At 40.9% G+C, this 26,990-nt stretch overlaps 2 protein-coding genes across 7 annotated transcripts in view; one reads left to right on the top strand and one right to left on the bottom strand.

Annotated features, from left to right (window-relative positions):
- The first annotated feature begins 696 nt into the window (after window positions 1–696).
- On the top strand, window positions 697–17,289 carry mms22l (MMS22-like, DNA repair protein). 3 transcript variants are annotated; one of them, XM_088306936.1, is made up of 26 exons: window positions 697–812; window positions 1,131–1,315; window positions 1,418–1,543; window positions 1,936–1,988; window positions 2,405–2,492; window positions 2,579–2,756; window positions 2,942–3,035; window positions 3,323–3,453; window positions 4,081–4,194; window positions 4,284–4,460; window positions 5,140–5,202; window positions 5,328–5,447; window positions 6,489–6,724; window positions 8,395–8,611; window positions 8,726–9,015; window positions 12,180–12,358; window positions 12,603–12,753; window positions 12,945–13,072; window positions 14,184–14,326; window positions 14,590–14,746; window positions 14,844–14,989; window positions 15,146–15,357; window positions 15,457–15,623; window positions 16,417–16,513; window positions 16,600–16,767; window positions 16,839–17,289. In XM_088306936.1, exons 2-26 carry the CDS (start codon window positions 1,149–1,151, stop codon window positions 16,912–16,914), a joined length of 3,678 nt encoding a protein of 1,225 aa, XP_088163062.1. In that variant the 5' UTR covers window positions 697–812; window positions 1,131–1,148; the 3' UTR covers window positions 16,915–17,289. The 3 variants fall into 3 exon arrangements, with proteins under 3 accessions (XP_088163062.1, XP_088163065.1, XP_088163064.1); XM_088306939.1 differs by having other exon boundaries at window positions 718–812; window positions 1,138–1,315; XM_088306938.1 differs by having other exon boundaries at window positions 730–770.
- A 477-nt stretch (window positions 17,290–17,766) lies between these two features.
- klhl32 (kelch-like family member 32) overlaps window positions 17,767–26,990 on the bottom strand; it is a 32,899-nt gene continuing 23,675 nt past the window's right edge. For all 4 annotated transcript variants that reach the window (XM_088306581.1, XM_088306582.1, XM_088306583.1 and 1 more), the window contains 5 exons: window positions 24,350–25,076; window positions 23,911–23,969; window positions 21,611–21,803; window positions 19,732–19,826; window positions 17,767–18,557 (listed from right to left, as the gene is read on the bottom strand). In XM_088306581.1, coding sequence (XP_088162707.1) covers window positions 18,396–18,557; window positions 19,732–19,826; window positions 21,611–21,803; window positions 23,911–23,969; window positions 24,350–25,076 — 1,236 coding nt within the window. In that variant the 3' untranslated portion in view covers window positions 17,767–18,395. The remainder of the gene's footprint in view (window positions 18,558–19,731; window positions 19,827–21,610; window positions 21,804–23,910; window positions 23,970–24,349; window positions 25,077–26,990) is intronic.

Below are 26,990 nucleotides of genomic sequence, written 5' to 3'. Positions count from 1 at the left end.
TCACAAATGTACTTATTCAGTGTTTATTTGAAAAAACGCCAGAATACTCGCAGGAAGCCATGACGTATTCTCTTACATGAATGACAAAAGTTGGATACAAAAATGTTTTGTTCCTTTTGCCATCTAGGAGCGATTTTTCTACCTGTCACTGCTCATAATTGGCATAGATATCTGAACTACGATATATTTGTAATTATTAAATAACAATTATTGGTCAGATTGCGTGAAATTGAATAACTACATTCTCGTGGCGATATCCTTGGCTACGGTGGTTATGATATTAAGTAAAATGTTACCATTGTTGTGCAAAATTGTGAACCGACTAACGGACAAAAAATACTATATTAGCTAAATTTCTTTATTCAGGAGTGGGTGGGGAGTATCTTGCTTCTCCAGGTTTGTTACTGCAGAGGACATGCCGACATGGAGAGCTTCACTGTGGCGACCCATAATGGAGTAAAACCCAGAGGGGAATAATTCAAGATTATGTTTTCAAGCAGCATTGCCAAAGTCTAAATATTCTTAATTTTACTGATTGTAATGGGACAGGATACGAGTCCAGACGTCAATTTGTAGTTTAACTTCAAATTCAAAATATTTTAAGAGCGAGTCCTCTTGTGTTTTCTTCTATTCGTAAAGCCACGCCCATTACTAAACTTTAGACCAATCAAAGAGGTCAACATATACTTTGCACATGCGCAACGTGAACGCGCGGGACACTCCCGGAACACAAACAGACATTTGGGAAAGCTGCGATCATCGAAACATATGTGCGGATTATATTATTTCATATACAAACACAACAAGTAAAGGTTTGTGAATGTATCAGCGCAGTTTGCTTGTCCGATTATTGCTTTGGCTAGATATACATGTTTTGATCTTTATTTTGCGCCGATCGAAGTTCAGTCAACGAACGGCACTGACGGCACTGAAAAACTAAAATCTAATCAAAACCTAACAAATGTATATTGATTGTTCTAAAGGGTGTGTGCGTATTGTTAAATCGGAAGTTTCACTGTTGACTCAACATCTGTATTATGCCAAAGTTGAAAACCTGAATTTACTGCAGTTGCATTTGTGGCATTTGTGTGCTCCTGGTTGCATTTCTTTTCATTTTTTAATTATTTAAGGTGACAGTGAGGAGCAGCATGGCAGACGACTTCAACCAATCGCTCACCCCTCCAGTCTCACCTACAGATGGTCTGTGTGAGCTTTCCCCGGCCAGACCACCTTGGTTCTGCTGCTCTGAGTCTAAGGAGGATCCAACCGGAGCACTCTCAACTGAGGGATACACTGCTAGAGGTTCACTGAAAAGGTGAAACCTTATTTTCATGTCATTAAAAAGCCTTTTACTGGGTTGTTATACAAAGTAATAGGATATGAAATCATACTGACATGAAACGGACCCGCTACACAGACTGCTGCTGTGTCTTGATCCAGCCCCTGCAGACTATGAGAATGACACAGTGGAGATCTTTGGCTTAACCTGGGTTACAGAGACAGCATTGGTTGAATCAACCAAGCTACTCTTTGGCCTACTGAGGTAACCTAAAGCTCAGTTCATTTTGCATGTTCCAAGAAACATCTGTACATCCATCCTTTTTCTGTACCTCTTGTCCTCATTAGGGTTGCAGATGAGCTAAAAGTCAATCACATAACACATATCGACAAACAACAATTTGCACTCACATTTACACCCAAGGACAATTTATCAATATCAGTTTTCAACATTAAACATTCATGCTTTTGGAATTACTGTAAACGTAAAGAAAACCCACACATCCAATTAGAAAAAAACATTTCATGTAATCCATGTGTTAATGCACTGCAGTGGTAAATAATCAAATAATTTTTGTAGATATAATTAGTAATTACCATAAAACTCTCAATCAAGTTTTACCAATATACTTTTGACAGCTTTTTGTTAAATTTCAGGCAAAAGATCTACAGACTTGAGGTTATGGCACAGCACATCTCGCACGACTTTGGTAAGCATGATTGAATAGCTATCCCACAAATTGTCTCATGTTTAGGCTTCCATTACCTTTGGCAAAAAAAAAAGAAAATCCTTGCAGTAGGCTTTTATTAACAGCCAGACTATAAACGCAACAGTATTTACAAGTCAGAAGAAATGTCTTTACTTTACTATTTTTAAACCTATCAACACCAATGTGGGATCATTGAATCGTTGGTTAAAATGTTAACATTGTACTAAATCCGGTTCGTAACTCACTTAAAGTCATTCCAACAAATTCATTTCAATAAAATCATATTGAGATTTGGTTTCAAGCTGTCCAAGGAGAAATCAATTGGATATTGGATGGGACTATTCTGTTGATTTTTATATCTATCGGTCCCATAAAGACAATGCAATCTGTGTTGAAACATTTCTGGTATGTTTTAGGTCAAACAGGCAACCTTCACTATGAGGCTTCTGAGCTCAGGCAGCAGTGTGTTTCATTTCTTCAATATGTCAAGGTCTTCCTACACAGGTAAGCTGATCCTAGCCATGGCACTTAGGCAGGGTTTGTGTGTAATGTTTCTGGAATCTATTTCTCTTTTTTTTTTTTTTGTTCAGATACCTAAAGATTTCCTGCGACCTTGATTCACATCCACCCCACCCTTTTGAGGAATTGGAGGGTCAAGTTCCATCTGTTCTCGTAGAGGAGTTGTTTGGCATCATTCTTCTCATTGGACGTCTTAAAGACCTGCCTGCCAACATTCAGAATGCTTTCACTATACAGAAGCCTGGAAAGGTACTCCTGCCGGTTCGGGTTTACATAATGGAAAGTTAAGGTTACCTTTGGTGCTGTGAAGAAATACAAAATGTATAACAATTGAGTAGACGGCCAGCTCACAACCAACAAATCCAAGTGCTTGAAGTCCTAAGAATGTACTGTGTTCCATTTTGCTAGTGAGATATTCTGTGTTGTCTCCACAGATTTTTCCTCCCTCTTGGCATTTGTTGCATCTTCACCTTGACATTCACTGGTCAGTCTTGGAGATCCTCCACCTGTTTGGCCACAAGATGCAAGGTACTGTATGTTTGCATATGCTGAAATGCAATAGCGTACTCGGGTTTAGTCAAAGATATTAAAGATTTTCAATAATGTCATTTCAAACATTTACAACATATAGGAAGAACACTTTTTAATGAAAGGAAAATGTGAGCATATTTAATAGACGCAGAAGGAAATACTTTATGGACATTCTCATTTCTCTCTTCCAGATGATTTGCATTGAGACTGATGCTGATGTGTTGTGCAGCTAGCGGAACAGGCTGCCGCTTTCTCCTAACTGTTTTATTCCCTCTTCTGCACAGGCCAGGTTGTTTATGCACACCAATTTGTGAACCTGACGGGAGAGAACTTGACTGATACGAGCCTTTTTGAGGAGCACCTGTGCAGCCTTCTGTGTGACCTTACTGGCCTGGCCATGAGCAAATACAGCAAGGTGGGTGTTAAGCAGTGAGGCATCACGCCTTAGTTTTGAGATGCACCAGCTTGTATCGATTAAAATAAAGCAAAAGTGCTATAATTGTGTATTTGTCTTATAGAGATGTGTTAGCATACATGGTGAGTAAAAATCATTCCATAATAATGAAAGTGGAGAAGGCTGATGCTGTCATTTAAATCTTTCAGGACAGGACTAGAATTTTTACAGTTCACAGGAGAAGGGAATGCTTTGCAAATGACCGTCAACGTGTTGCCCACTGTCACGTGACGTTATTTCCAGCCAGAGGAAAATTGTTTTGCTCGGTGTGTTTGCCACTGGGATTACAATGTAATGTAATGTAATTTAATATAATGTTCTGGGCAGACCACAGCAGTGTTTGGGGAATTTGCTGTGTTTGCAATTAATCATGGACCTTTTTGTGCGCAGCCGAATAATTCCCTGCATTACTTTCACATGTGTATCAAGGGCTTGAACTCGTGGCCAGGCGGATTCCACAATGCAAGCTTGTATTCACAGCTGCAGGCAAAATGACCATCCCCGTCTCGCTCAGACAACTTTCAAGTATCCTCAGTGGCATAAACATCCTAGCACTGTTATTTTTTTTTTTATTTGTTTTTTTTTTAGGTGAGGCCTACAGAGGTTCTTAGCGGTCATCATTACCTCTGCTCTTGCACCAAAGAGCTGTGGATCCTGGTCATTCACCTTTTGCAATATAGAAATAAAAGGCTCCGCTCACAGGTGATGTAGAAGCTGATGTGAGCATATTTGCACAGATTGAATATATTTTCAATAGCTGTTCTCCCTTATTCTTATTCTCTTACTCGTAGTCTTTTTGGAGCTATATGAACACATTGCTGAGGCCTCTAGTGTCAGGGAAACCTCCAGCAGAACAGTTCAGTGGCCTCCCGACGCACTGTAAGGACCCTTTAGGATTCGCGTGGTGGCTGCTCACTCATCTGGCAATGTTAGGCCAATACAGTCAAAATGGCATAATCCAAGATGAGGTAAGAGGCAAAATGTCATAATGTTATAATATTTACATATAATGGTATCATACTGGCTGTGATAAGGTAGCCATTGTATAATGTTTGATTGAAACAGATTTGAATGACATCATGTTTAATACATTGTCTCTATCAGTGATTCTAAAAAGTGGTATGAGTGTGACGGTGCTAGTTTAAGGAGTCATTCTATCAGTATGCGTGACTCACTGAATTAAATGTATAATTGTGTAGGATGTTAGATTGTCTTTTTTTTTTTTCAAATCAACAGTGAATTTCTCAAGTATAGTTCCTTTGTATTTAACTTTTAAGTACGGTATATTACATTTGCATTTGATCTTTTAGAATTGTATGTTTACTTAAGTATGTTTTTTTTGTGCAATGCATTTTAATTGAATCAATATTTAAGTCAATTTTATTTGCCTGTGGTTTAACAGCTGTGCATATTACAGCGACTTACTATATTAAAAATACTTTTTGGAAATAAAACCTGATGAACATGTCTACCTATTACGCTACTGTCTTTTTAACGTAATGGTGTTACTTTAAGTGCTAATTATTTTTTTGGGTGGAACTTGGTGTTAAAAGTTTGAGAATTTCTGGTCAATATCAATAATAGGATGTTGATAAGTGTTGACTTGATGATCTTTTATGTGTCATACTCCTTCATCCATGCTTGCAGAAATCCCTAGATGACAATTGGACATTCGTGGAAGAGTTGCTTAAGTTGACTTGTAAGCCACAGGTCAGTATCTTTATCTAACTCGTCAAACATAATGAAAACAGGTCCTTTTTATGGTCAGTGTGGATTACTTCATCGCACTACATATTTTATTATTATGTATTGAGTACCTGTGTGTTTAATCATAGGGAGGCATTGGGGAGGAGCAGGTCAGAATGCACGTGCACTGTTGTCTCTCTCTGTGTCTGATGTGGAAACCTAGTACCACCGCCGTCTCCACCCTCTGGGACTACTTCAGCAAAAACTTGGTGAGGTCAAATACTTTGTTCAATAAAGTATTTTACATACATAGCGATGTAAAATACTAATCTACTGTATTTCCTCCTATGGAGTCTGTGGCGTTTATTTAAACACCTGTAGTGAGAACACAGGCTCCTTTAAGGCTTTGATTTTTTTTTGGGGGGGGTGAAGGGCTTAGTTTGTACAATGTGCCATATTTAGTGATTTTTTTTTTTAGCAGGTTTTGCTGTCAAATGATTGGGAGAAAGTGCAGACTTTCTCTTGAAACTCCAAAATATAATAGCTCTTGGATAATGGTGTATATGCTATTCAGTATATCAGAGCAGTGTTTCACAACCCTTATTGAAACAAGGCACATATTTTCCATTCGTAAAAATGCCATAACACAACGCACCAACAATTCACAAAAGGTGGACACTAGTGATGGGAAAATGACGCTTCAAATTTGCTTCATGAACCAGCTGCTGTATTTTTGAGTCCTCCAGATGGCAATGATGGTTTAAATAAAGGTTTTAAAAAATGGCAATTCATTGCACTTTCAGTCCAATGTTGAAGAGAGAGTGCCATCTAGAGGAGTCCAGAAATACTACAACTGGTTCATGAAGCAGATTTGAAGCTTCATTTACCCATCACTAGTGAATACACATGTTAAATATGTCCTTAATGTCAGTGGTCCCCAACGACCAGGCTGCTGGCCACTTTGGACCGGGCCGTGGCAGGTCGCGCAGATGAAAGAAGAAAATAAAACTTGCAGTTGACTCGTGTCAAGAAGATTGTCATTTTGTGATTATTAAACCCACAAGCTTGTAAAATGAGGAAAATAAAATTATACCACATATGAAGCTCTCTCTGCACAATACATGGGCAGTCTCCTCTAGCCCATTAAACGGGCCAAACCTCTGTCCAATAGACAAGTGGTGCTTTGACTCAATTTCATGGCAGCTATAGACGATTATAAATGTTCTGGTTGCTTACTTGCAGATTTTAGGTGCCATTCTATTTTTTTTTCCGTTCTGGTGGTAATGTTCTGCCCTGTCCTTCCAATGTAGGGTGCCTCATTCACTGTGCCGTGGCTTGGACTAAGCGCACTGGGCACCTTGTGCAAGACACCGCTATCTCTGTTGGAGCAGGCAGGCAACTGCTGTGAGCCGTCTCCACTTCGCTCCCCAGGACACACCCAACTGTACCGCTCAGCCAGTTCATTCCACATCTTTTTGCGAGTACTTGCCCTATGCCTGTCTCAGGACAGGGTGGGGGGAGTACCACAGAGACAAATCAAAGGAAGGTAAAGCTTGACTGTTGGCTCAAAACCAATTCTCATTGTGTGAAATGTGCATATTTCCAACATACGACTTTATGCAGTTATTGCACTTTATCTTGCTTTTCATTTTATTGGAAAGATCCCATCTTGCATGAATGTTTTGAAATGGAGTCAGACTCCTGGTGGAGCAGGTGTCTCAGGAGTCAAGCACCTGCTATTAATCACAGAAAAACAAACAATCTGCACCTGCCCTTTCTAGAATTGCGTTGTGATATCTGAGACTGTCCTCTTTTAGGTCAGTGATTCTCAGCACCCTTGTTGTTCCTTGAGAAATCATCAGGGTTGCTGTGGAAAATGATCCAATCTTATTTAATTTGTCCAAAAATCATTATTTGTTTATTACCAATTTATTTGTGCTCATTTAGCTATGCCAGTGATGTGTTGTGATGACAGGCATAACAATTTAGCAGGTTACAACTAACATTCACGCAGGAAATAAGCTTCTTGCGAGTATGTCAGCTTTTGTTCAATTAAACAGTCCATGATACGCTCAGCCTGTACATTTGTGAGGAAATTGAAAAAAGAGTCATTATTTCAGTATTCATATGGTTATTTTTTTTAGGTGATATTTATGCGTAGTGTATGTAACAAAGCCAATCAGCGTCTCGTGTCATCAAATATCAAAAACTGGCTGTGTACCCAAATGAGGCAGCCATAGATAATACCGCTTAATGTCTTCCCTCTGTCTGCAGACATTGCAGACATGGGGGCTAATTAGCTAACGAGCGTGGCGGTTAATTCGACTTAGCAAAGCTTTGGTGGTTTCCAACATGGATAGTGAGGGGTCTTGTCTTGTGGGGGGCTGGAAGATGTGTGTGTTAAACCAGACTAGGCTGGAACATGTCCAGATCAACACACACGCGTGCACCAGTGTAATAATCAATCAAAAATGGTTCAACCCTACGTCTGAGTAGTTTGTCTTGCAACTTGCCACTGTATTTTTTTTTTTTTTACTCACTCAGCAGCTCAACTCACCTCTGCAGGCTGGCATGTATGTTTGTCTGTAGTTACGGTTTTGGTTGATTTTTTTTATTTTTTTATTTTTTCTTACCAGGTAGGCAGAAGGTAAACTGGAAGTGTGGCAGTGTGTGTGCTTGTGTATGTTTGTGTGTGTTTTTATTGATTGTTGTTTGGTGTTGCACTAAATTGGTTTGGCTGTAGAGAGGGACCAAGCGCCTACTGCTGTGTGTCTGAGTGTCTCTGACATTTAACATGATCTTTAAAGGCATTTCTCCACCGTGCCCTCAGGATCTAAGAGAATGCTGGGTGTTTCGCTATCCTTATTCACTCTCCCACTTTATGCCCCCAAACCCCCCAGCCCGCACGCACACACAGACACACACACGTAACGCTGGCCAGACAGCCCAGATTTCCTCCTTGGTGCTGTTAGGAGGATGGAAGCAGGTGGTAGAGAGCATCATGGTAGTGGAAAGTTTTGTCATTGTAGTCTAAAAAAGGACGTTACCTCCAAAGTGACTCTAAATGTAACTAAATAGAAATTTGAAATGTGCAAATTCTGATTTCAATGTCGCACTCATTTCTTTGAAACTATCTTTTAAATGCCTGCACTATAAAACATTGCATGCATTGCTGTCTTTTCCTCTCATTTGGATTTTATTATTTTTTTTTTTCAGAATTTGCTCTAAGTTCTCCTCAAAGAAGATGAAGGAGCTGACGGAGGCCGGCCTTCTGAACTTCCTGCTACTGTTTCTGGTGGTTGCCAGGAAGGTGGAGCTGGAGGATGTTGCCAGTAAAACCTGTGAACTGCTGGGCTTCCTGCCACCTGACTGCCCCGCAGGACACCGCACGCTGGTGTGGAGGGGACAGTTGGCACTGGTGTTGTTATTTCAGGTATGTTCAATAATCCAAAAAGTATAGCTGCGTGACTAATATTGACGCATGGTCCAGTCCAGGGCATTTGATTCATCTGTGGGAGAGCTTTTGACACGTGTTCTTTTGATCTAGGAGAGGGGTTTGGATCTTGGCCCCCTTGCTAGTGGGCTGGCCACATCTTTCAATGATATTGCGAAGGAATTCTACAATAAAACTACAGAGATGTCTCGTAAAGTTGCCCTCTGGGCGCCTCTTGGGTCATACCTGGAGGGGGTGGCTGAAGTGTTTGAAACCAGCACGAGGCTCAACCGATCAGAGGAAAAACTTCTCAATGAAGGCTTTGTTTGGTTGCTGCCAGCCTGCCGTCAGTCCGAACTAAACTCCGTACTTGGCTTTCTGCAGACTGTCCTCGCACAGCTCAGGTGAGAGAGGAATCATAATCCTTTTTTTTCTCCCACTGATGTACTCTCTTGCATAAACCCCTCTTACACTAGCCATCTGTGCAAGTTGCGGGGTTAAAGTCTACTTGCAAAATTTCCAGCTTGTGAAATGATATCAGAAGCGTATCAGGCAGAATGACTCATTGCTACTGAGCCTTTTGCGTTGAAAGCAATCATGGCTATCTCAGATGCTGGCACTGATGTTATGACACAGCATTGTAATTATGTTATGGGAAACAGTTAATGAATTTTGTCTGGGAGGGACTGGTGAATAAATTAAAAATTAAATAAATTAAAATAGAAAATATAATGATAATAATCATACAAAATAATAATAATACAAATTAAAATATAAAATAAAAAAAAACTAAATGAATTAAAAACTACTATTAAGCTAATAAGCGTCAGGTAGAACCCGATAGGGATGGGATTTTTGGGGCAGAGACCAATACCGAATCAAGTTGATATCTAATATTTGCAGATATCTGATAAATCAGCCCACTGTATGAAATAAAAGAACATTGATACATGCAGGATATATGCTCTACATGAAAAGAAATGATCACGCTCCATTTCCATTGTACCAGTTCTACTACGAAACAGTTTTTCTTGAATGTAACTCGAGTAGAAGCACTGTTTTAAATAAAGCTTATACCAAAAGGCAACTTTGCCGTCGTTTCTGCCTTCTAAGTGCAACAGTTAAGTTGCATCAGTCTTTTTGCAACTCTCACTTTAACTTGAAATTCTGTCCTATATAAGATATTGGTGGACATGGGATGACAGCGGCACGTCTTTGTTTATTTCACGATGATGCAATTTGCACAATGTTAAAACGTTGCTCCAAAACTTCAGTTGAAAAAAAAAAAAAAAAACTTGAATTCTCTTCATGAAGTGTGTAACAGTGTATTGTGTATTATTGCCTTGGGCTCTAGCGCCATTTTGTCGTGAAGGCAATTTGAAAGCAGCTCTAGTTAACACACAAGTCTCTGTATGGACCACTTTTGGTCTCAGGAAGCCAAGCAACCCTCACCAATGGAGTCCTGAATCGTATTACAGGCCCATGGGACTCGACGAGGATCGTCTCATGATCTTGGGAACAGAAGCGCTGCGCTTAGTATGTTGAGATGCAACTAGTCTGAAGGTCATGAAGGCAGGTTCACCGGTAGGACACGAGCTTTAGTTACATATTGGGATTCAGGTGTAGGTGAGAGCCACAACTGAGATGTAGCAGAGGTAAAATGAGATGAAGGATGGTATTCATTTACTGGGTTCCCAAAACCTTCTCAGATGGAGACACAAGTTTGGTATTTGGTTGCTCCTCAGGTACTAAATGTACATATAAAGTAATTATATTGTATTGTATTATATATGTATATATATATATATATATATATATATATATATATATATATATCAAACTGAAAACAGACTAGAGTATAAAGATTTGAGTTGCAGGGGCCTCACACTGGTTATGACGAGTTTACTTCTTTAGTTCTTTAGTATTTTGCTCACACAAAGTATTTCTACACTTACACACACACACACTGAAAGTGAAACCTAACCTTTTATGTTACTCTTATTTCAATGTCTAACTCCTATAACGCCGGATGTTAGTGCACCTAATTCCCTAACTTTTCATCTCGCCTCACGGGGTTAGGAGGGCGCACATTTGCACATTAATGACCAAGGCGAGTGTTGAGGAAAAAAATATCCCAGAGGCCCTCTGTATTATGGGCCAGCCTACGCTGACCCATTTAAGCCAAAACAACAAATATATGGGTTTTTTGGGGGGTTTTTTATGTGTCAATCTCACCAAATAAAAAATAATTATTAAGCTTGGCAATTTGTGGTTTATCTCCGTGGTTAACGCTTTCTCCAATTAATAGTTGTAAATTTTTTGGGACTCGAAAATTTAGCATCATTATACCTATTAAGAGCCATGTGGAATCTGCACACATTAAGATGATTATTGTGCCAGTGGCTGAGGAAGTGGAGCGTCCGAGCGTTCACCCTTGATGGCACTTATACAAGAAGCCAGTCCCAAGCCTAATTCCTCTGTTTTATTCCTTCCCATGTCTCTCGGCTGTCTTAAGGCGGGGGGGGTGCCGTTGGTTGATGAGGTGAGCTGGCAGTGGCACAACCTGTTGGATCTGTTTTCAGCACAACCAATTAACTCCAGTCCCCTTGGCTTAATAGAAGGCAGGCCTTCCTTTGAGGTCATTACCACCTCTCACTTGATATTGAGCCTTTTGTTGTTGTCGTTCTCGTTGTGGCCTGTGGTGTATTTTGGGTGAGAGTGAAAGGAGGTTGTGACTCGTCTTCTGAGTTTATAAAGTGCATAGGTGGAAGCGAGGATCAAATGAATCTTTGTGTTGTGTCGGCACCATGTTTAATGTATGTGTGTGTTTGCGGGTACACCTTGTAAGGAATGTCAGTTAGCGGGATTAAGTAGGGTCTCCGACGATGCCTTGTACAATGAGGCCTGATGGGTGTGAGAGGCCCATTCCGCAGTAGTAACGAGGCTAATGAATTCAGACTCTAATCGATTGTCTCAGCTCTCTCTGGATTAGATGCAACCTTGCTGGAAGGGAAGAAGTGAAATGTGTGTGTGTGTACAGATGAGGATGGGATAGCGTGTGTATGAGGGAGGGGGGTTCCTACCCTGTGCTCGCTGTACACCTCAACCCCTGCTTCCCCGCACCCCCATCTGGGCAGTTGAGGGGGACAGAAGGATCACCTCCAGTCTAAATGAGATTACAGCTTCTTCAGCTGCTTATCTGGGCTAATGCCAGCCACTGTGGGGCTGCTCGTGAGGCTGCGGCGAGGGCCAGGGATGAGCCAGAAGAGCCAAAGTACATTGTGTGTACAGAGGATCAGCACTAGGCTCCCCCTCTATACCCATAATATCCTCCTCTCCTTCCCGATCTCATCCTACACTCTGCCGCTCCACACCGCAGCACACCACAGCCCCCAGTAATCCCCCAGGAGGGAAGAAAGAAAACACTTAAGAAGCAGTGAGAGAGGAACAGTGGAGAAACAGGATTAATAATAAAAAGAAAAAAAAGTAGGGTTGTGGGGAGCTGTAATCTTGCGCACTAGGTTTTGACTTTTGCATTGGACAGATTTGTTTATCTGTGTTTTTCCAGACGGGCACATCAAAGCTGTGTCCAGTCAGGACCCACCTTGACCCGAGTGACAACCAACAATGTTGTGAAAGAGCCCCACCTAGCGGTGGCAGGTGCACTTTGGGCCCACTTCTTCCCCTTCCTCTGCAATTTACGCCTCTCTCAGACCCCTCCAGCCCAGTTAGCCGATGCGGCTGCAGGTCAGTGTCTGTGTTTTCCTCATCAGGGGAAAAAAGGTGACTGCAAGTTGAAAAACAAGCTCAGAAAAGAGCTGAGACTTCATTAAATTTTGTTGCCTTTTGAATCGATTGAAGTATTTTTAATAAATTAAGGATGAGGAAGGTAAATTTTGAACTGTAATAGAAGATTACAGAAAGTGGAGATGGCACACAAACTCACACATTGACTTATTTTTTATTCTGAATTAATATTGAATGCCTGCAGGCTTCACTCTTCTGGCATTCGAGCTGCCCGCCTCTGCCCCCCAGGACCTTCAACCCAATCCAGTTCAGTCCATCATGCAATACTTCGGCTGGGATGACATGGTTCATCCACTTCTTGTCACACGCTACCTTCCGCATCTGCTCCAAAACAGGTAAGACTCACTGCGACCATGCCGAAGCTTTTTTTTTTTTTCCTTCTTCTTTTTTTTGTAAATCGCCTCTGATCTGGTTTGTCACATACTAATGATTGTTTGGGAAAAAGAATCAGGCAGTGTGCATTTGAGGGTCACATGATATTTGTGGTGTTCCTTTGAAGCCCTTTGACGATCTCTGTCTTTTTCAGAGCGCTGCTGTCTTCACTCAGTGGCGATCGCGGCATCATTGTGTCTCCTTCGTCTCAAAGTAAGGCAGTCAGGGCCTGGTTCCGCTGTGTCCTACAGCAACACCTTGGTGCATCTGAAAGCAGAGCAGGTAAAACCAATTTCTTTGCAAGGTGTCATTTCTTCTGTAATATTACTGCATGTTCTTTAGTAATTGCTTATTCCATTTTGTGTAATATACTTTATGAAACACAAAGCCCCTGAGTCTGTGTCTGTTTTGTGCAGCTGATGTGTTATTAATTCCCACTCAATGCTGCATTCGCCTTGTTTGAGACTCATAATCAGTACAAGGATTAGTCTGCATTTTGTCAGCAGTTCCAAAATGAATGGATGTCACGTTACTGTGATACATAATCGCAGAAACTGTGCTAAGAGCTGAGAGTTAAAATGTGTATGCAAAAAAATATTTATTTTAATAATAATAATAATTCCATCTCATGTGTATCATCGCGAAAAAGTCATTGATAGTGCGACCGTATGTCAATTCACCATGGCAACGGGGAGAAAAATGTCAACTTATGTGCTTAATTCCCCCTTGTGATTGGAGCTGTTAGTTCAGGCGTTTTTTTTACCATGACAATATTTTCTGTTAGGAGAAAAAAACAGCACTACCGTGGCAGCAAAGTTTGAATGACTTATTATTACTGAATATTCAATCGCTCTTTAAATCGCAGCGTTTCAGAGAATCCTACTTGGGGGCATTTTAAAATGAAATATAAAAACATCATTCAGACAGGCAAGACTGTTTGTTCGGTCGTGGGCCTCACTTAGATTGTTTTCATCCTGACATTGAACGATCAGCTAAATACATATTGACTATAAAAAAAAAAAATCTGTTGAACACAATTTTAAGTACACATTTATGTCACTGATTTGTGGACCAAAATTCTCCCATGTGTTTAAGCAGCTGCAATCTTTTCTGGCTGCTCCTGCCCACTCAAATCTGTTGTTTACGCTCAAGCCAGATACACACTCAGGGTGGAGCAAACCTAAAATGTGGGCATCTCCTGTCAAATCCGTGCACGCATTCGCACTTTTACTCTTCTGAGTTATTAATAGACCTCCAAACTTGTGTTCAGTCATATAATGTTGTTTTATATATAATTTTGCCTCGGTATCTGCAGAGAAACAGACAAACCATGTTTGGTTGGAGGAGATCTGACATTTAAACCCTACGGTGTTTGTGCCTAACTTACTTATAGGCCTCGCTATGGAGGAGCAGCTAGGTGAACTGACCCGCCTAGTGCTGATGCTTCCTGAGGTGGACAGTCTTCTCCAGAAAGCGAATTTTGGTCTCACAGCTACAGTGACAAAGCCTGCTTCAGCCTTGGAGTTGTTTATAAAGGTAACGCATACTCATCATTCGGAGTTGCGCTCTACTGTAGCTAAAGCAACCAAGCATGTCTTTAGATTTTAGGGGAAGTCACTCCCGGATTAACTTCTTTCTGTGAACTGCAAATATTATCCAAATCAGGCATCATAGACATTGGTCGAAATTCATACCTGACTTTTTATTTACAATACGCATGTATGCATGAGACATCTATTCTGCCGTATCCGGCCTACAGTAGTGAATTCACTCGCTCATCTGCTTCTTACTTGTGTCAGGCTGTAGGCAGAGTATACAGCACACTGCAGGTTTTATCTGAGCGTTCAGCCATGGTGACCAGAGTGCTAGACTACTTGGGAGACGTCCTTAAATATATTAAACCCTCTTGGATCAGCAAGAATCAGAAAGGAATTCAGCTGGCCTATTGGGTGCTTGGTAAGAGTCACATGACATAATTCAGGAGAATGTGTCTATCGTGGGGTCAGGAAACAGTCAGTTTGTTTGTCTGTCTTTCTTGGACTTTGTGAGCTAGGCTGCGTCGTGAAGCACTGGAGCCCCCTGCTGGTCACATCCAAAGCGCAGCAGTTGCTCTTCCGCATTGTGGATCGGCTCCTACTCCCGCATAACCTCAATCAGCAAGAAACAGCTCTCAGAAACAGCCTGCCACTCTATCTACAGGTTTGGGTCCAATGTACAGAAACATCATCACCACGCAATCAGACAACACAACAACAAAAGAAAACTATAATAGTTGGCATGTACCGGTAAATGTTTTTAATATTCAAAATAGTCTTTGAGCACAGAAAAAGTATGGCTGTATTAAAATCCACGCAGGGTCTGTCGGTGGCTTCAAGTATGTCCTCGTCGCAAGGAGTGTTCCTGAAGCAGCAGCTCCACTCCATCATCCGGAGATATCTTGACCATTTCCTTCCCGCCTCCCCTTCATTGGGCAGCATCGCCAACCATCCCGTGCTTCTTGGTGCATGCGAGGCCATCCCAAACGGACCTAGCGCTTCGCTGAGGAGGACCATCCTGCAGGTCCTCTGGTACGTCAAAATGAAGTTTGAATTTCAACTCTCACCTCAGTTTGAAATGGATTGCCAACATTGGCTCTAACGATGTCAAAACGTTCTTTCTGCTATTAGCGAGAACTTCCTTCATTTCAAAGGTCATTGTCCTCCTCCTTGCCTCGTGTCACTCCTGTTGTTCCTGTTGGAACTTCTGAGACGCAACAGCGACTCAGACCCCGACCTCCTTACTCTGCCGCTTCCTTCTCTACTGCGATGCTTGATGCTGGTCAATGACCCTCAGGGTGAGGTTCAGTTGCTTAGTGCTGGTTGACTGCTTCCACTTTTTACTATACAGGTGCCTCTCACAAAATGTGATTATTGAGGAAAACTTAGTGTGGAGTATTCGTGTCCTTTTCTGTGCTTGTATAGGTTCTACCAGGGTCAATTTCATTTATATATGAGGTGATTATGACACCTTAATTTCCATCTGGCCGGTGACAAAAACGAGGTTCCTGACGCCTCTGTATTATTTGTGTTTTGATGTGATTGTGAGTGTGAATGGTTGTTTGTCTGTGTGCCCTTTGATTGACCGGCGATCAGTCCAGCGTATGCCCAGCCTGTTGCCTAAAGTTATCTGGACAGACTCCAAGCTCAGCAACAACCATCAGTAAAAACGCGATAGAAATTGAATCAATGGATAGATGGAAAATGTTATTGATTTCTGTTGTTCAATACAAAAAGCGCTACTTATCTAGATTTACTACACAAACATTGAAATATTATTAATAATAATATTTTTACATCATTATGGGGAAGATATTTGGTTTACAGCTAACGAAAACCCCATATTCAACTCAAGACATTAGAATGTGACATAAACAATCGAAATGTTTTTTTTTAATTTAAATTGTAGTTGGCAATTACCCTCTCTAAAAAGTATGTATAAGAAATGAAAAATAACAAAAACCTTTTGTATTTAACATAAACACATAAACTTTATTTTTAATCAATAAATTTCTTGTCTAAATCTACCGTAAATAAATTTGAAAATAATTTATTTTTCAATGACGTCCTATCCATGATATTTTTGTGCAGTGAGGAAGACGAGCACAGATGCAGTACAACTTGTGGTAGAGCGATGTGCTGCGGCGTCTGCACAAGAACCATGCGAGCAGCTGATATCAGTCTTAGGGTAACTGTTAATAATAAGTTGCAGTAAGTATTGCTCTATTTGTCTTGCACTTGGGAGATGAACCTCTTTCTTTTTTACGCTCCAAGGTCATTTGTGGCAGAAAATGAAAGCGTCTATGACAGGCAGATGTACACCGTTCTAGAGACGGTGGCTGTTTTAGACCCTCGTGTTGTTGAAGCCCTCATTCCCACCCTGTCGCTCAATCTGAGAAGCAACGAACATAAGAGAGGACTAGGCAAGAACGCCACCTTAAGGTGAGCAAGCACATATTTCCACTACGTAGTTGTTGCTTTATTTGACAGCTTCGCCTCTTTTGTTTAAACAGAAGTGCATACAAGAAACTGCTGTGTCTTCTCGGGGAGAGTGGGCAGGCAGAAATATCAAGTTTGGAAGCTGACTAAAGGGACCTAATATCAGTTCGAAGGATCTTTTTATGTCATATTCTTTGTTGCCAAATGTCTTTTTTATTACCAACAAAAATGTTTACTGAAAAAAAAGCAAAAAAAAACAAACAATGTTGCCTGCAATTGCATTTAGTCAATGCTGGATTAATGGAAATATTGACTTTTTTTCCCACCAGGTCCACACAGTAGCCTTACGGACACTTTCATGAATGATCTGCAGTTGCGTTGTCTTTATAACTACTGAAGATGCATGTTGGATGTACATGTACAGTAGTGTGTATGACCAGATTGTATTATACTGTATATATTGTAAAGAAGGTATAGAATTAAATTTGTACGGGGAATATCATTTGCATTAAATGTGTTATTCAAGATTCTGATGACTTGTGCAATGATTTGGAAAGTGAGCAGAGTCAGGTGCTGAATATCTCTAATGGGTTGGGATTCGGATTCCACATGTAAAGATGGTTGTTGGCGAGTTCCCTTTTGGGAGTGAAAATTGTGGGTACAGGCTGAAATATTTCACAGTATGTCCCATTGCAAGCCTTAGCAATTTCTTGCAGTGTGATTTAAGTTCGCTCCTAATCACCGAGGCTCAATCCTGTCTGCCACAATCACCAAGCCTCCTTTTCGTTCATTTTCCAGCTTCACTTCGCTGCATTGCTTTTTTTCCCCTCACATCAATGAGATTCTGTTGGACTACTTCAAACTTCACTCTCAGTGATGGTTGTAGAATTCATGCATTGCATCAATTTTCTGTTCACTTATATATTGCTGCTCTATGATCAGGGAGTCTAAACCCTAATTTTCGATTGATGTTCCAGATATACCAATCATACATAAATCACATTTATACGTCATTTATATTTATTTTTGAAAAGTCGACACACTACTCACTTACACAAAGACAGACAAGGGAATTGCAGCACCGCACTGAATTATTTTGGTTCAAACAGTCTGCCTTGAAAATCAGCATGATAAATAGTTATCTGTTCAGTTATGTATTGAGAATGCTAAGCAAACATATTCTTTTACAAGTCTTGAACATGTTAGGAATCTGCTATTCCACAGGGTGATAGCATTTACACCACCCAAGTGTTTTTTATTCAAGGTTTGGGAAAAAAAAACATCTTGCTGCTCAGGTTTATTGACAGTAAATAGTGAATAATTGAATAGGCTAAAATATTTACTTTCCAGGTTTTGCATTTAGTGCCCCTCTACACTGTTTTTTTGGGGTGTTTTTTTGTTTTTTTTCTCGTTAATCACTTTTGACACCAAGAGTGTTAGTTTGCATTTCAGGGAAACACAATAGGTTTGGGATAGGAAAGCAGCAAGTCTTGTCAAGAGAGTGTTAATCTCATGTGTAACAGTAAATGCCACCTTTAACTTTAGTTTCAAATCACATTTGCAAATACTGACTGTCATACGTATGGCTGTTCCGCCATCCCGTTTGCATCTTAGCAGAGTTCACCAGTGGTTTAAACAGCACCAATCCTGTGATGGGGTACTTGGAGTGTCTGAAGGTTGGGGCATGTGAAATATGGAGCTGGGAGGAAACAAGTTGCTATTCCATTTGAGCCAAATGGCAACGTTGGCCCGTAGAAAACTTCCTCTTCTCCCTCTCGGCTCAGATCCAGCACCTGAAACAGGACATACACAGATTTGTTCAAAATGTGTAAAGATGTAAAAAAAAAAAAAAATGCCAAACAGTAATCTGCAAAATAAAAAGCTTCATGTGGAATTATTTACATCATGAGCTACTGGAAGCGCTGATACTGAAAACTTGACAATGACAAAAGACTTATTGGTGCTAGAAATGCTGTTGTTAAGATGAAATGCCAATGGGGGGAAAAAGAGCTAAGGCCTTTGTGAATACAGCCATCACCTAAGGTTCTCACAGTAACTTAAATTTTGTGTTTCACTAACTTGGCAGCTTCAGTTTTGTATTCTATTTAAACTGTTTCAAAAAAACCTTCCTGAGGAAATTTTACAAGTTGTGAAGCGTTATATAATATTTGCACTAATTTGCAGTAATGGGCGCATCAGTAAATTTTGCCGGTCCATCATTCGACATTCAGTAGCATTACGCCATTATTTCAAGCCGAAAAAGAGCGACTTGCAAGTATCTAAATCACAGTTCCTGACTGCTATTTTAGGATCGTCAGTAAATTTCCCCAGCTCACCGTGGTCAGTCCACCATTATTTTCAACACGCTCCTGTCTTGCCTACTCCTGTCTCTTCTAAATGTATCCATCAACTATAATGGTGTCAGACCCAATGCAAGCTTTCTGTTCATTGGTAGACAGCTGTTGTGAACCAGGAAGCAAAAATATATTGATGAATTGTACATTCAAACCACATGGGCCTGGTGCTGATTTGTTTACATAAAAATATTTGATAAAATAGAGGCTAAATGCTAAAAAGATAAGTCTAAAATGTTTTCTTCACGTTGGCAGTTCCACGCTTCCGTACGTATGTTTGTGGTGAGTGTCATACTTTTCTGAGAAAACAAATGAGCCTCTCACATAAGTAGTCATGATTTTTTATTTTTTTTCAGCCCCCACCTCGGGAGAGAAATAAAAGAATCGACGCAATGTGCCTGCTGACGAACCTTTCCGTCAGTATTGACGGAATGCCCACTTCTGCAAATCAGATTTATTTTAGTGTCAAAAATTAATTAAAAAAAGAAAACTTTTGTCTTAAAAATATCACAACTCTGGTGTTTCCTAGAGACCATGCACATGCCATATGCACCCCAGTGGCCGTGTCAAGGTAAAAGCATGACAAGTTTTGAGTGTTAAAGTCCTCCATCACCTGAATGCATGCCAAAGGCTCATTGGTCCAAATCGAGTACCCTCCGACCACGTAGATCCTGTCATCATGGACTGCCACTCCAGACTCATTCTGACCTGAGAAGGAGAAGAGCTTCAAATCTGATTCAAGCTGATGACACTTTCACAGTTTTAACTTCCACGCAAGGAAGATAGTCGCTGTAATAAGTGATGGAGTATCCAGTCTTACCTTCTGCAGACATAACATCAAGAACCATAAAAAGATAATACACAGAAGAATGAACTAATTTTATTGAAACTTTCAAGCGTATGAGCTTTTGTGAAAAGTATTGTAATGAAATGACTCAGGATAAAGTAGGAAGCTTCTTTTACACAGGATGTACGACACTCAAGCTGTCGCCAGATCAAGTGCTCTTGATAAATAGCAATTTGTTATCATCTAAACACGACCAAGGTATATTTTAATTTCAATGGCTGCAACAAAAAGACCACAGTCGATAGCGACAAGTGACTAAATATTCACTACTAGTGAGCAAAGAGTGTCAACTGTATACCATAAGTTAGTGCTTACTAATGCCTGATGTGAGGAAAAATATTGGGATGAATGTGATTGATGTAATTTACTTTATTTACTTATTTATTTCTCGCATAATTGTTTTTGTTTCTTTTGCCTTTTTATTTATTTTTTTTTTTTTTTTACACAGTCGTCTTTTTAACGTACTTGCTTTGATCTCATTTTATCTTGTGTATCTTGTCCTACAATTTGTAGGCACTGATGCCCAGACATTTCTTTCTCTGTCCCGTGCTTCAATGTGTTTCTTTGATATTTCTGATTTAGTCAGGAGCTAACCGCAAATATGAATGCACACTGGCAAGCTACAAATCTTGTGGGATAAATCCAGTTGTCTCAATTTGAATCTAAATAAGTAAAGGGCCAATGCCAGGTTGTGTGTGTAAAAAAATAAAAATCAATAATGATTTCATTAAATTGGAATTAAAGGATATGAAATGAAAAACAGAGTTTTTTTTTTCTTACTCTTGGCACAGGTCTCACACTTTTAACGAGTCAGTTGATTATTTTAATGTGCAAGCTTGATAACGTTAGGCTGAGTTTTTTTTTTTCATTTGGCTTGATGTGAACTCCAAAATAGTCTGCATTGTGGAGCATTTGCTTTTAAATGAGAAGACCTTAGTTAAGATCTTGGTTCAGGCCTTCATGTCTGAAGCTAGCATTTTCTCCTTGTGCACGTGTGTACTCCAGCTTCCTCCAACATTCCAAAATTTCCATTAGTTTGACTGAAGACTTTAAATTGTCCATAGGAGTGAATGTGAATGTGCGATCAACTGGCCATCCTTCTTCAGATAAGCCCTTAAATATAATTGAAGTAATTGACTCCATCTATGAGTTTTCCTTGTGGATAAAAATACCCACTTTATGACTAAACTTTCAACATGCTCATATCTTGGATTCTTGAAATAGGGAGTACGATGCTAGTAGGTCAGTACATGGCTTGCGTATAAACATGCATTGAGACCCAAAACAAAAATTATGCCTTCTCATTAAAAGTACACCGGAGAGAGATTGAAAAATCTGCTTATTATCGTGGTTTGCAGTGGTGTAAATTTATTATTTGCACCTCTCGTGCAAACAAATAAGTTGACCAAATTATAGTATTTATAATTATTTTGTATAGCCGCAAACAACAACAATAATATTATTAAATTGATTAATGAATTCACCACTATTATAAATAAAACAATCGTTTTAAATAGGCGGAGCGTTTCATAAGTTGAATTTTAATTTGAGTAAAGACCGATGTAGACCTTGCCCAACATCAACAACAAATGCTCTGCAATTGCATTCCACTCCACTCCTTGTGGGCGTTCTCCACTTTGCCCACCTGTGAGGAGGCTGAACGAGCAGCGTGTCCACTGGTCCACGTCCAGGTTGTATGAGTCGATGTGGCGCACCAGAACTCGGTCGTTATTGTAGTCCAGGTCATTACCCCCGAGCACGTAAAGCTTCCTTTTCACCGCAGCCATCACATGGTAGACACGCCTCTGCAACATTGGACTGCGCGCCAACCACTGGTCCTGATAAAGAGGAGGGCGTGAAGAGTAAATGAAGGGTTGAAAGCAAGTGAAAAGAAGTGATGGGAAAGATAAAATTCATATTCAAGCATATTTATACGCTTTGGGTATTTAATGTATGCTCAGTGTACTAGATAAATAATGTAGCACTGAAGCTCCGCTTTGTACTAATCAGTTTCCTGCCAATTTCATTCCATTTTAGACAGTTCCTGCTCATTTCACTAAGTGTATTGAAGCTGATTGTGTGTTAGAGAATATGTGAGACAGAGTGAGAAAGAGAGAGGGCTTGATTGAGGCACAGAAAGTGTGTGTGCGTGTGCGTGCGTGTGTGTGTGTGTGTGTTGACGTGTGGCCATCTGTTGAGGGTACAGTGGGTGAGGGGGTTGCTGTTGCTCTGGCAGGTGAATGTAGATTGGTGGTGAATACAAATGAGCCTCTCTCGGGCCTCCCTCGCTTGCTTCCAGGCCAACATGAACAAACATGGACCCATATGGATGTGCGCCTCACATGTAAACATGCCGCATACCTCCACATTATGTGCAGCCGTAGAAAGATGCAGAGGCCTTGTTAACAGCTGGCTCATATGCATACACAAACACATAGTGGAGCTCACTACATTCCACTGTAATTGGATGCATGTGACTATTGCACTTCAAATGATTTTTCACTGTACTGTACTTTAATTTCATTTTCAACCAGTGTGCCGTGCCGTGAGAGATCTCTAACAACCACTACTTCTAGCACTACTACTTACAATAATAAATATGATGTATGATATATCGATACCACAACCAATGACAATGACAAGAATAAAAAAAAAATACAGGTATAGTAACAGCAAATGAATACCTCTCTGACAAAACTGAACATTATCGTCTTAATAAAGGCATCTTGTCCATGATCCTATACCATCATCCTCTCATCACAACTGTAGCCTGTTGATTTATTTTTTGGATGATGGCACATTTGGATAAAATATGCATTTGCAGGGTGAGCAGCAGAGCAGAGTATGTGGGTTGTGTCCATGAAAAAATTGACAAATCTTCTGTGCAAATGTCAAATAGCTAGTTTTGCTGTTGTCAGTGACTCTTCTTTTGAGCTTTTGCTGGTGTCTGCAACATGTGCAATGAAACCTGAATGCGGTGGGACGTTACGTTTGGCAGTGCCAGTGAGTCCAGATTCTGCCTACGGCAGATGGCTCATGGGGTCAGAGTGTAGAGAACACTCAGAGAACTCTGTGTTGATTGCTGCAAACGACTGAATAACATTTTGGTGGAGGCAGTGTAATGGAAAAACAATGCCCGTCATCATTGGAGGCTACCTCAATGCAAAGAGATTTCCAGATGAAATTCTATACCAGTGCGCAATCCTATATTGCCACAGTCAGGGACCAAACTCAATCCTCCAATATGATAACGCTCGCCCCACAGAGCAGGATTTATCAGACACTCCTCATGACCGACCAGGAGTCCTAACCTCAACCCCATTGAATTGTGGGATCAACCTGGGTGTGTTATTTGTGCCTATATGCCAACCAACAGCAATGTTGAACCAGCATGAAGAGGAGATGCCAAGATTTGGTTCTTCCAAATGCCAGTGACACTCCAATCCATCAAACAAGTCAATGGCAACATCAAGCAAAGCTGTTTGGCATAGTCAGAGAATATTTCTCTCTCAACAAACAAATTTTATACAAATGTGGCATAATTTGAAAGTGTAATGAACTGGCTTTCTAACTGTATAAGACTTGATGTCAAAAAGCAGTGCTAAAAACTGTCCTTACTTTTTGTAGTCTGTTTATATTGATAATACTTTGTGTGTAAAATACTTTGATGCAAGTTTAATTGATCACTGGATAATTTAGCTTTTGAACATGTGAGAGCAAGTTAACTGGGGAGAGTAAAGAGGCACGGTGTTGGAGTGCTGTTCTTCCAAATCTTCGAAAACATGTTTATATTTCAAATTAAGAGCCAATCCTATCTAAACTGTAATGTGACTGAGAGAGAAGATTTATGTTAAATTGTTGTCTTGATTTGTTGCAACTGCAAGGATTGAAATGACCAAGACGCCAATCGCTTCTGCCACCATTGTAACAGAAGCAAATAATTACCTGTTCTGGCTCGTATACCATCAGGCGATTCTGGTACTGAGCTGTGTTTGTCACCCCACCTGTCAAACAAAATAAAAAACACTTTTAGCAAACAGTAAAGCATAGAGAGGGAAATGCAGAACTATGTTTTTGCATGAAGACTAAACTTTTAATCTCAAAGCAAACATGGAGGAAAACATGGCATTGATCTTCCTTTGCTGCTACTTAATCATAGGAATGCATTCTATGACATTTTGTTTAAATTCCAGAGGATTCTGGCAAAACTCTATGTAGTTCATCATAAAGTCACACAACTATGCATTTATTGACGTTGCTTCCCAAGATGTTGTTAATATAAAGCTCTATTGATTAATTTATCGGACTTGGTGTGTCTCCGTTTTTTTTTTTTGTCTGAATAGTATCCTAATACATTATCGTGTGTATCTCTAATGGGATTTACCTGACACCCAGAGTAGGTTTTCAGCCACACAGCCTGCATGGCAAGAAAGTGAACGATCGAAGGGTTGCACATACATCCACTTATTCTTCTTAGGACAGTAGCGCTCTACTGAGGGAAGCACCTGCCTCAGCTCGTTCCTGCCACCCACTGCATACAGGTACTGACCCAAAGCTCCGAGTACAAAATGTTCTCTGCAGGCCTTCATGGAGGCTATCTCAGTCCAGTGGTTTGCCCTGGGGTCATATCGACAAGCAGTCCTCACTGCACACGTCCTCCCACTGGTGTGCTCCATCTCCCCGCCCACAACAAAGAGAAAGTTCCCCATTGCAGACACACAGTGGTGGCTGCGTCCAGTGGGCATGGGTGTCAACTCGCTCCAATTCGAGCCTCCCGCCACACGTACGTGCTCCTGTGCAGCCGGATTGAAGTAACGTAGCTCCCGAACTCTGCACACCTCACGCTTTCTTCCCCCGGCTATGTAGAGGGTGAGGGACTGGAAACGAGGCCTGGTGCGGGCGGACTGGTGAAGGGGCTGTGCAAAGGTGGTATGGTGGTAGTCCAGGGCTTCATCTACCAGAGCAGCAACAGTGGAACTGGACTGCACCAGAGGGTGGCTACAGGCTAGGTGGTGCAGGGTTGAGACGTCCATCAGGCCATAGCGGACATGTTGCAGAAGATCCTCAGTGTACTGGTAGCGGCAGTCATGTTCCAACCACATGACAACAAACTAAAAAGGATAACATAAAAAAGATGATGAAGTAAGGAATGATATGTAACAATACAGAGACAATTATCAGACAAAATGGGTCATTTTTATTGGCAATTGTTGCTGGCTGTTGTGTCACTTACTACCACAATATACATCCGAGAAACGGTATATGTTTCTGTGTGCATGAGTGCATGAGCAAAAAGAGCTACACAACAAACGAATGTCCACCCCAACACAATAAATCGTCAGCGGCTTGTACAAAAACTCATTCACATGCGACACAATTTATCTCCCTGCAACTGGCTGCTGGACTACCTCACAGGAAGACCACAAAGTGTGCGAGTTGACAGCAACTCCTCCAGAACCATCACATTGAGCTCAGGATGTGTGCTCAGCCCACTGCTCTTCAAGCTACCAACCCATGACTGTGTTCCAACCTACAGCACCAATCTCATTATAAAGTTTGCCGAAGTTACAACAGTGGTGAGACTCATTCCCAATAATGATGAGGCCAACTACACAAAGGAAGTGAGCAAACTGGTCCAGTGATGCAAAAACAACAACTGCTTTGTTAATGTCGCGAAAACTAAAACGAAAGTTGAAGGTTTCAGGGGAAGTTGTCCACAGCACCGCACACCCCGGACCAATGATGATGCTGCTTTTGAGAGTGTGAGCAACAGCAAGTTCCTGGTGCTGCATAACCGCATCGTTGGCCAGGAATGCTCAGACTCGCCTCGACTACCTAAGTGAGGAATGCTCTAGTTTCTCAACCAATCATGTCTTCACCTACGACCTTGGCATCATCAAGAACATCCTCAATGGCTACATTGCTGTGTGCTACGAAAACGGTTTCCTCCTACCAAAAGACTCTGCAAAGCATACTGATTACTCAGTTATTATTGTCCCACCCCAACCACCAAGCCCTCTTTTTTACAACAAGGTGAAGGAAGCCATGTACACTTCAAAGGTAGCTCCTATGCCTACCACTGATTGTTAAGAACAACTGTACATACTGCGAAATCAAAAATAAACGACATTGTTAAATGCATATCTTTCTTACATGCCAATCTCAGTGAGCATCATTATCTTGGGAAAGGCAGAATACAGCTCTTATACTGGATCTCAGATGAGCATGTCTGACGATGTCGCCTGACTTTTGTGCAGGATGCAAAAGGTTGAGTTGCCAATTACTTTGTCAGTCATTCTGTTGCTGTCAATTGTGCCTTGCAATATAGACCATGCTCCCGAACAGGATAAGCAGTAGAGAAGCTCACCTACATTTTGTGAGGTCAGGTAGTTGTGTCTCAGATGAGGAGCCCTAATAGGAAAAGCTTCAATGGAGGACAAAAATTAACTGGTCTTTACACTGCTATTCAGGGGCAGGCCGTGCATTTCACACCTAGGCCTTCACTGAAGTCCTTCTTAGTCCAACTTGAATAAATACCCCTCATAATACCATAATTTATGACACCCCGGCTGGAGAAATAATATACAGAAAGACACATAATCACTACTGAGTGAGTGTTGGACGACCTAGTCCTAGCTTCTTTTGAAAGGTCCGTCTTGAAAATGGCCTCGCAAGTGTATCTGCAATTAAATCCACACTTTTCCCTCCTTCGTCCATTGTGGCTTCAAAAAAATAAATAATACATTATGTATGCATTTTCAAGCGGTCGCCAGTTATGACTTTCAGGTGTGTTGATTCCGCATAGCGCTGCCCCCTCACAAGGAGTATCCAATCACAAGACACGTTCATCACCTTCAACGTAAGTCCAGCCAGAAGGCCTTACTGTCATCAACTCGTGATCTGATTGGCTATCGCAGCTGTCTAACAACTGTAAAAGCTCCCAGAACAGACGGCCGCACGATTGCATCTGAAGGCCTCGGACGAATAGTGCGTGCTCCTGGTATTGTGAAACCTGCCTGGCAACA

This window comes from Idiotropiscis lumnitzeri, chromosome 10, assembly GCF_059441095.1.
Source record: "Idiotropiscis lumnitzeri isolate Australia: NSW breed Sydney's pygmy pipehorse chromosome 10, RoL_Ilum_1.0, whole genome shotgun sequence".
Classification (NCBI taxonomy): Eukaryota; Metazoa; Chordata; class Actinopteri; order Syngnathiformes; family Syngnathidae; genus Idiotropiscis; species Idiotropiscis lumnitzeri.
The sequence above is the reverse complement of the archived record's forward strand: the minus strand, read 5'-3'. Positions and strand labels throughout refer to the sequence as shown.

Excerpts from the sequence above, each read along its gene's own strand:
- mms22l (XM_088306936.1), top strand. The coding sequence starts at position 1,149 with ATGGCAGACGACTTCAACCAATCGCTCACCCCTCCAGTCTCACCTACA. Across the intron at positions 12,359-12,602 it reads GTTAGCCGATGCGGCTGCAG|GCTTCACTCTTCTGGCATTC; the intron begins GTCAGTGTCTGT and ends GAATGCCTGCAG. Across the intron at positions 14,327-14,589 it reads CCTTGGAGTTGTTTATAAAG|GCTGTAGGCAGAGTATACAG; the intron begins GTAACGCATACT and ends TACTTGTGTCAG.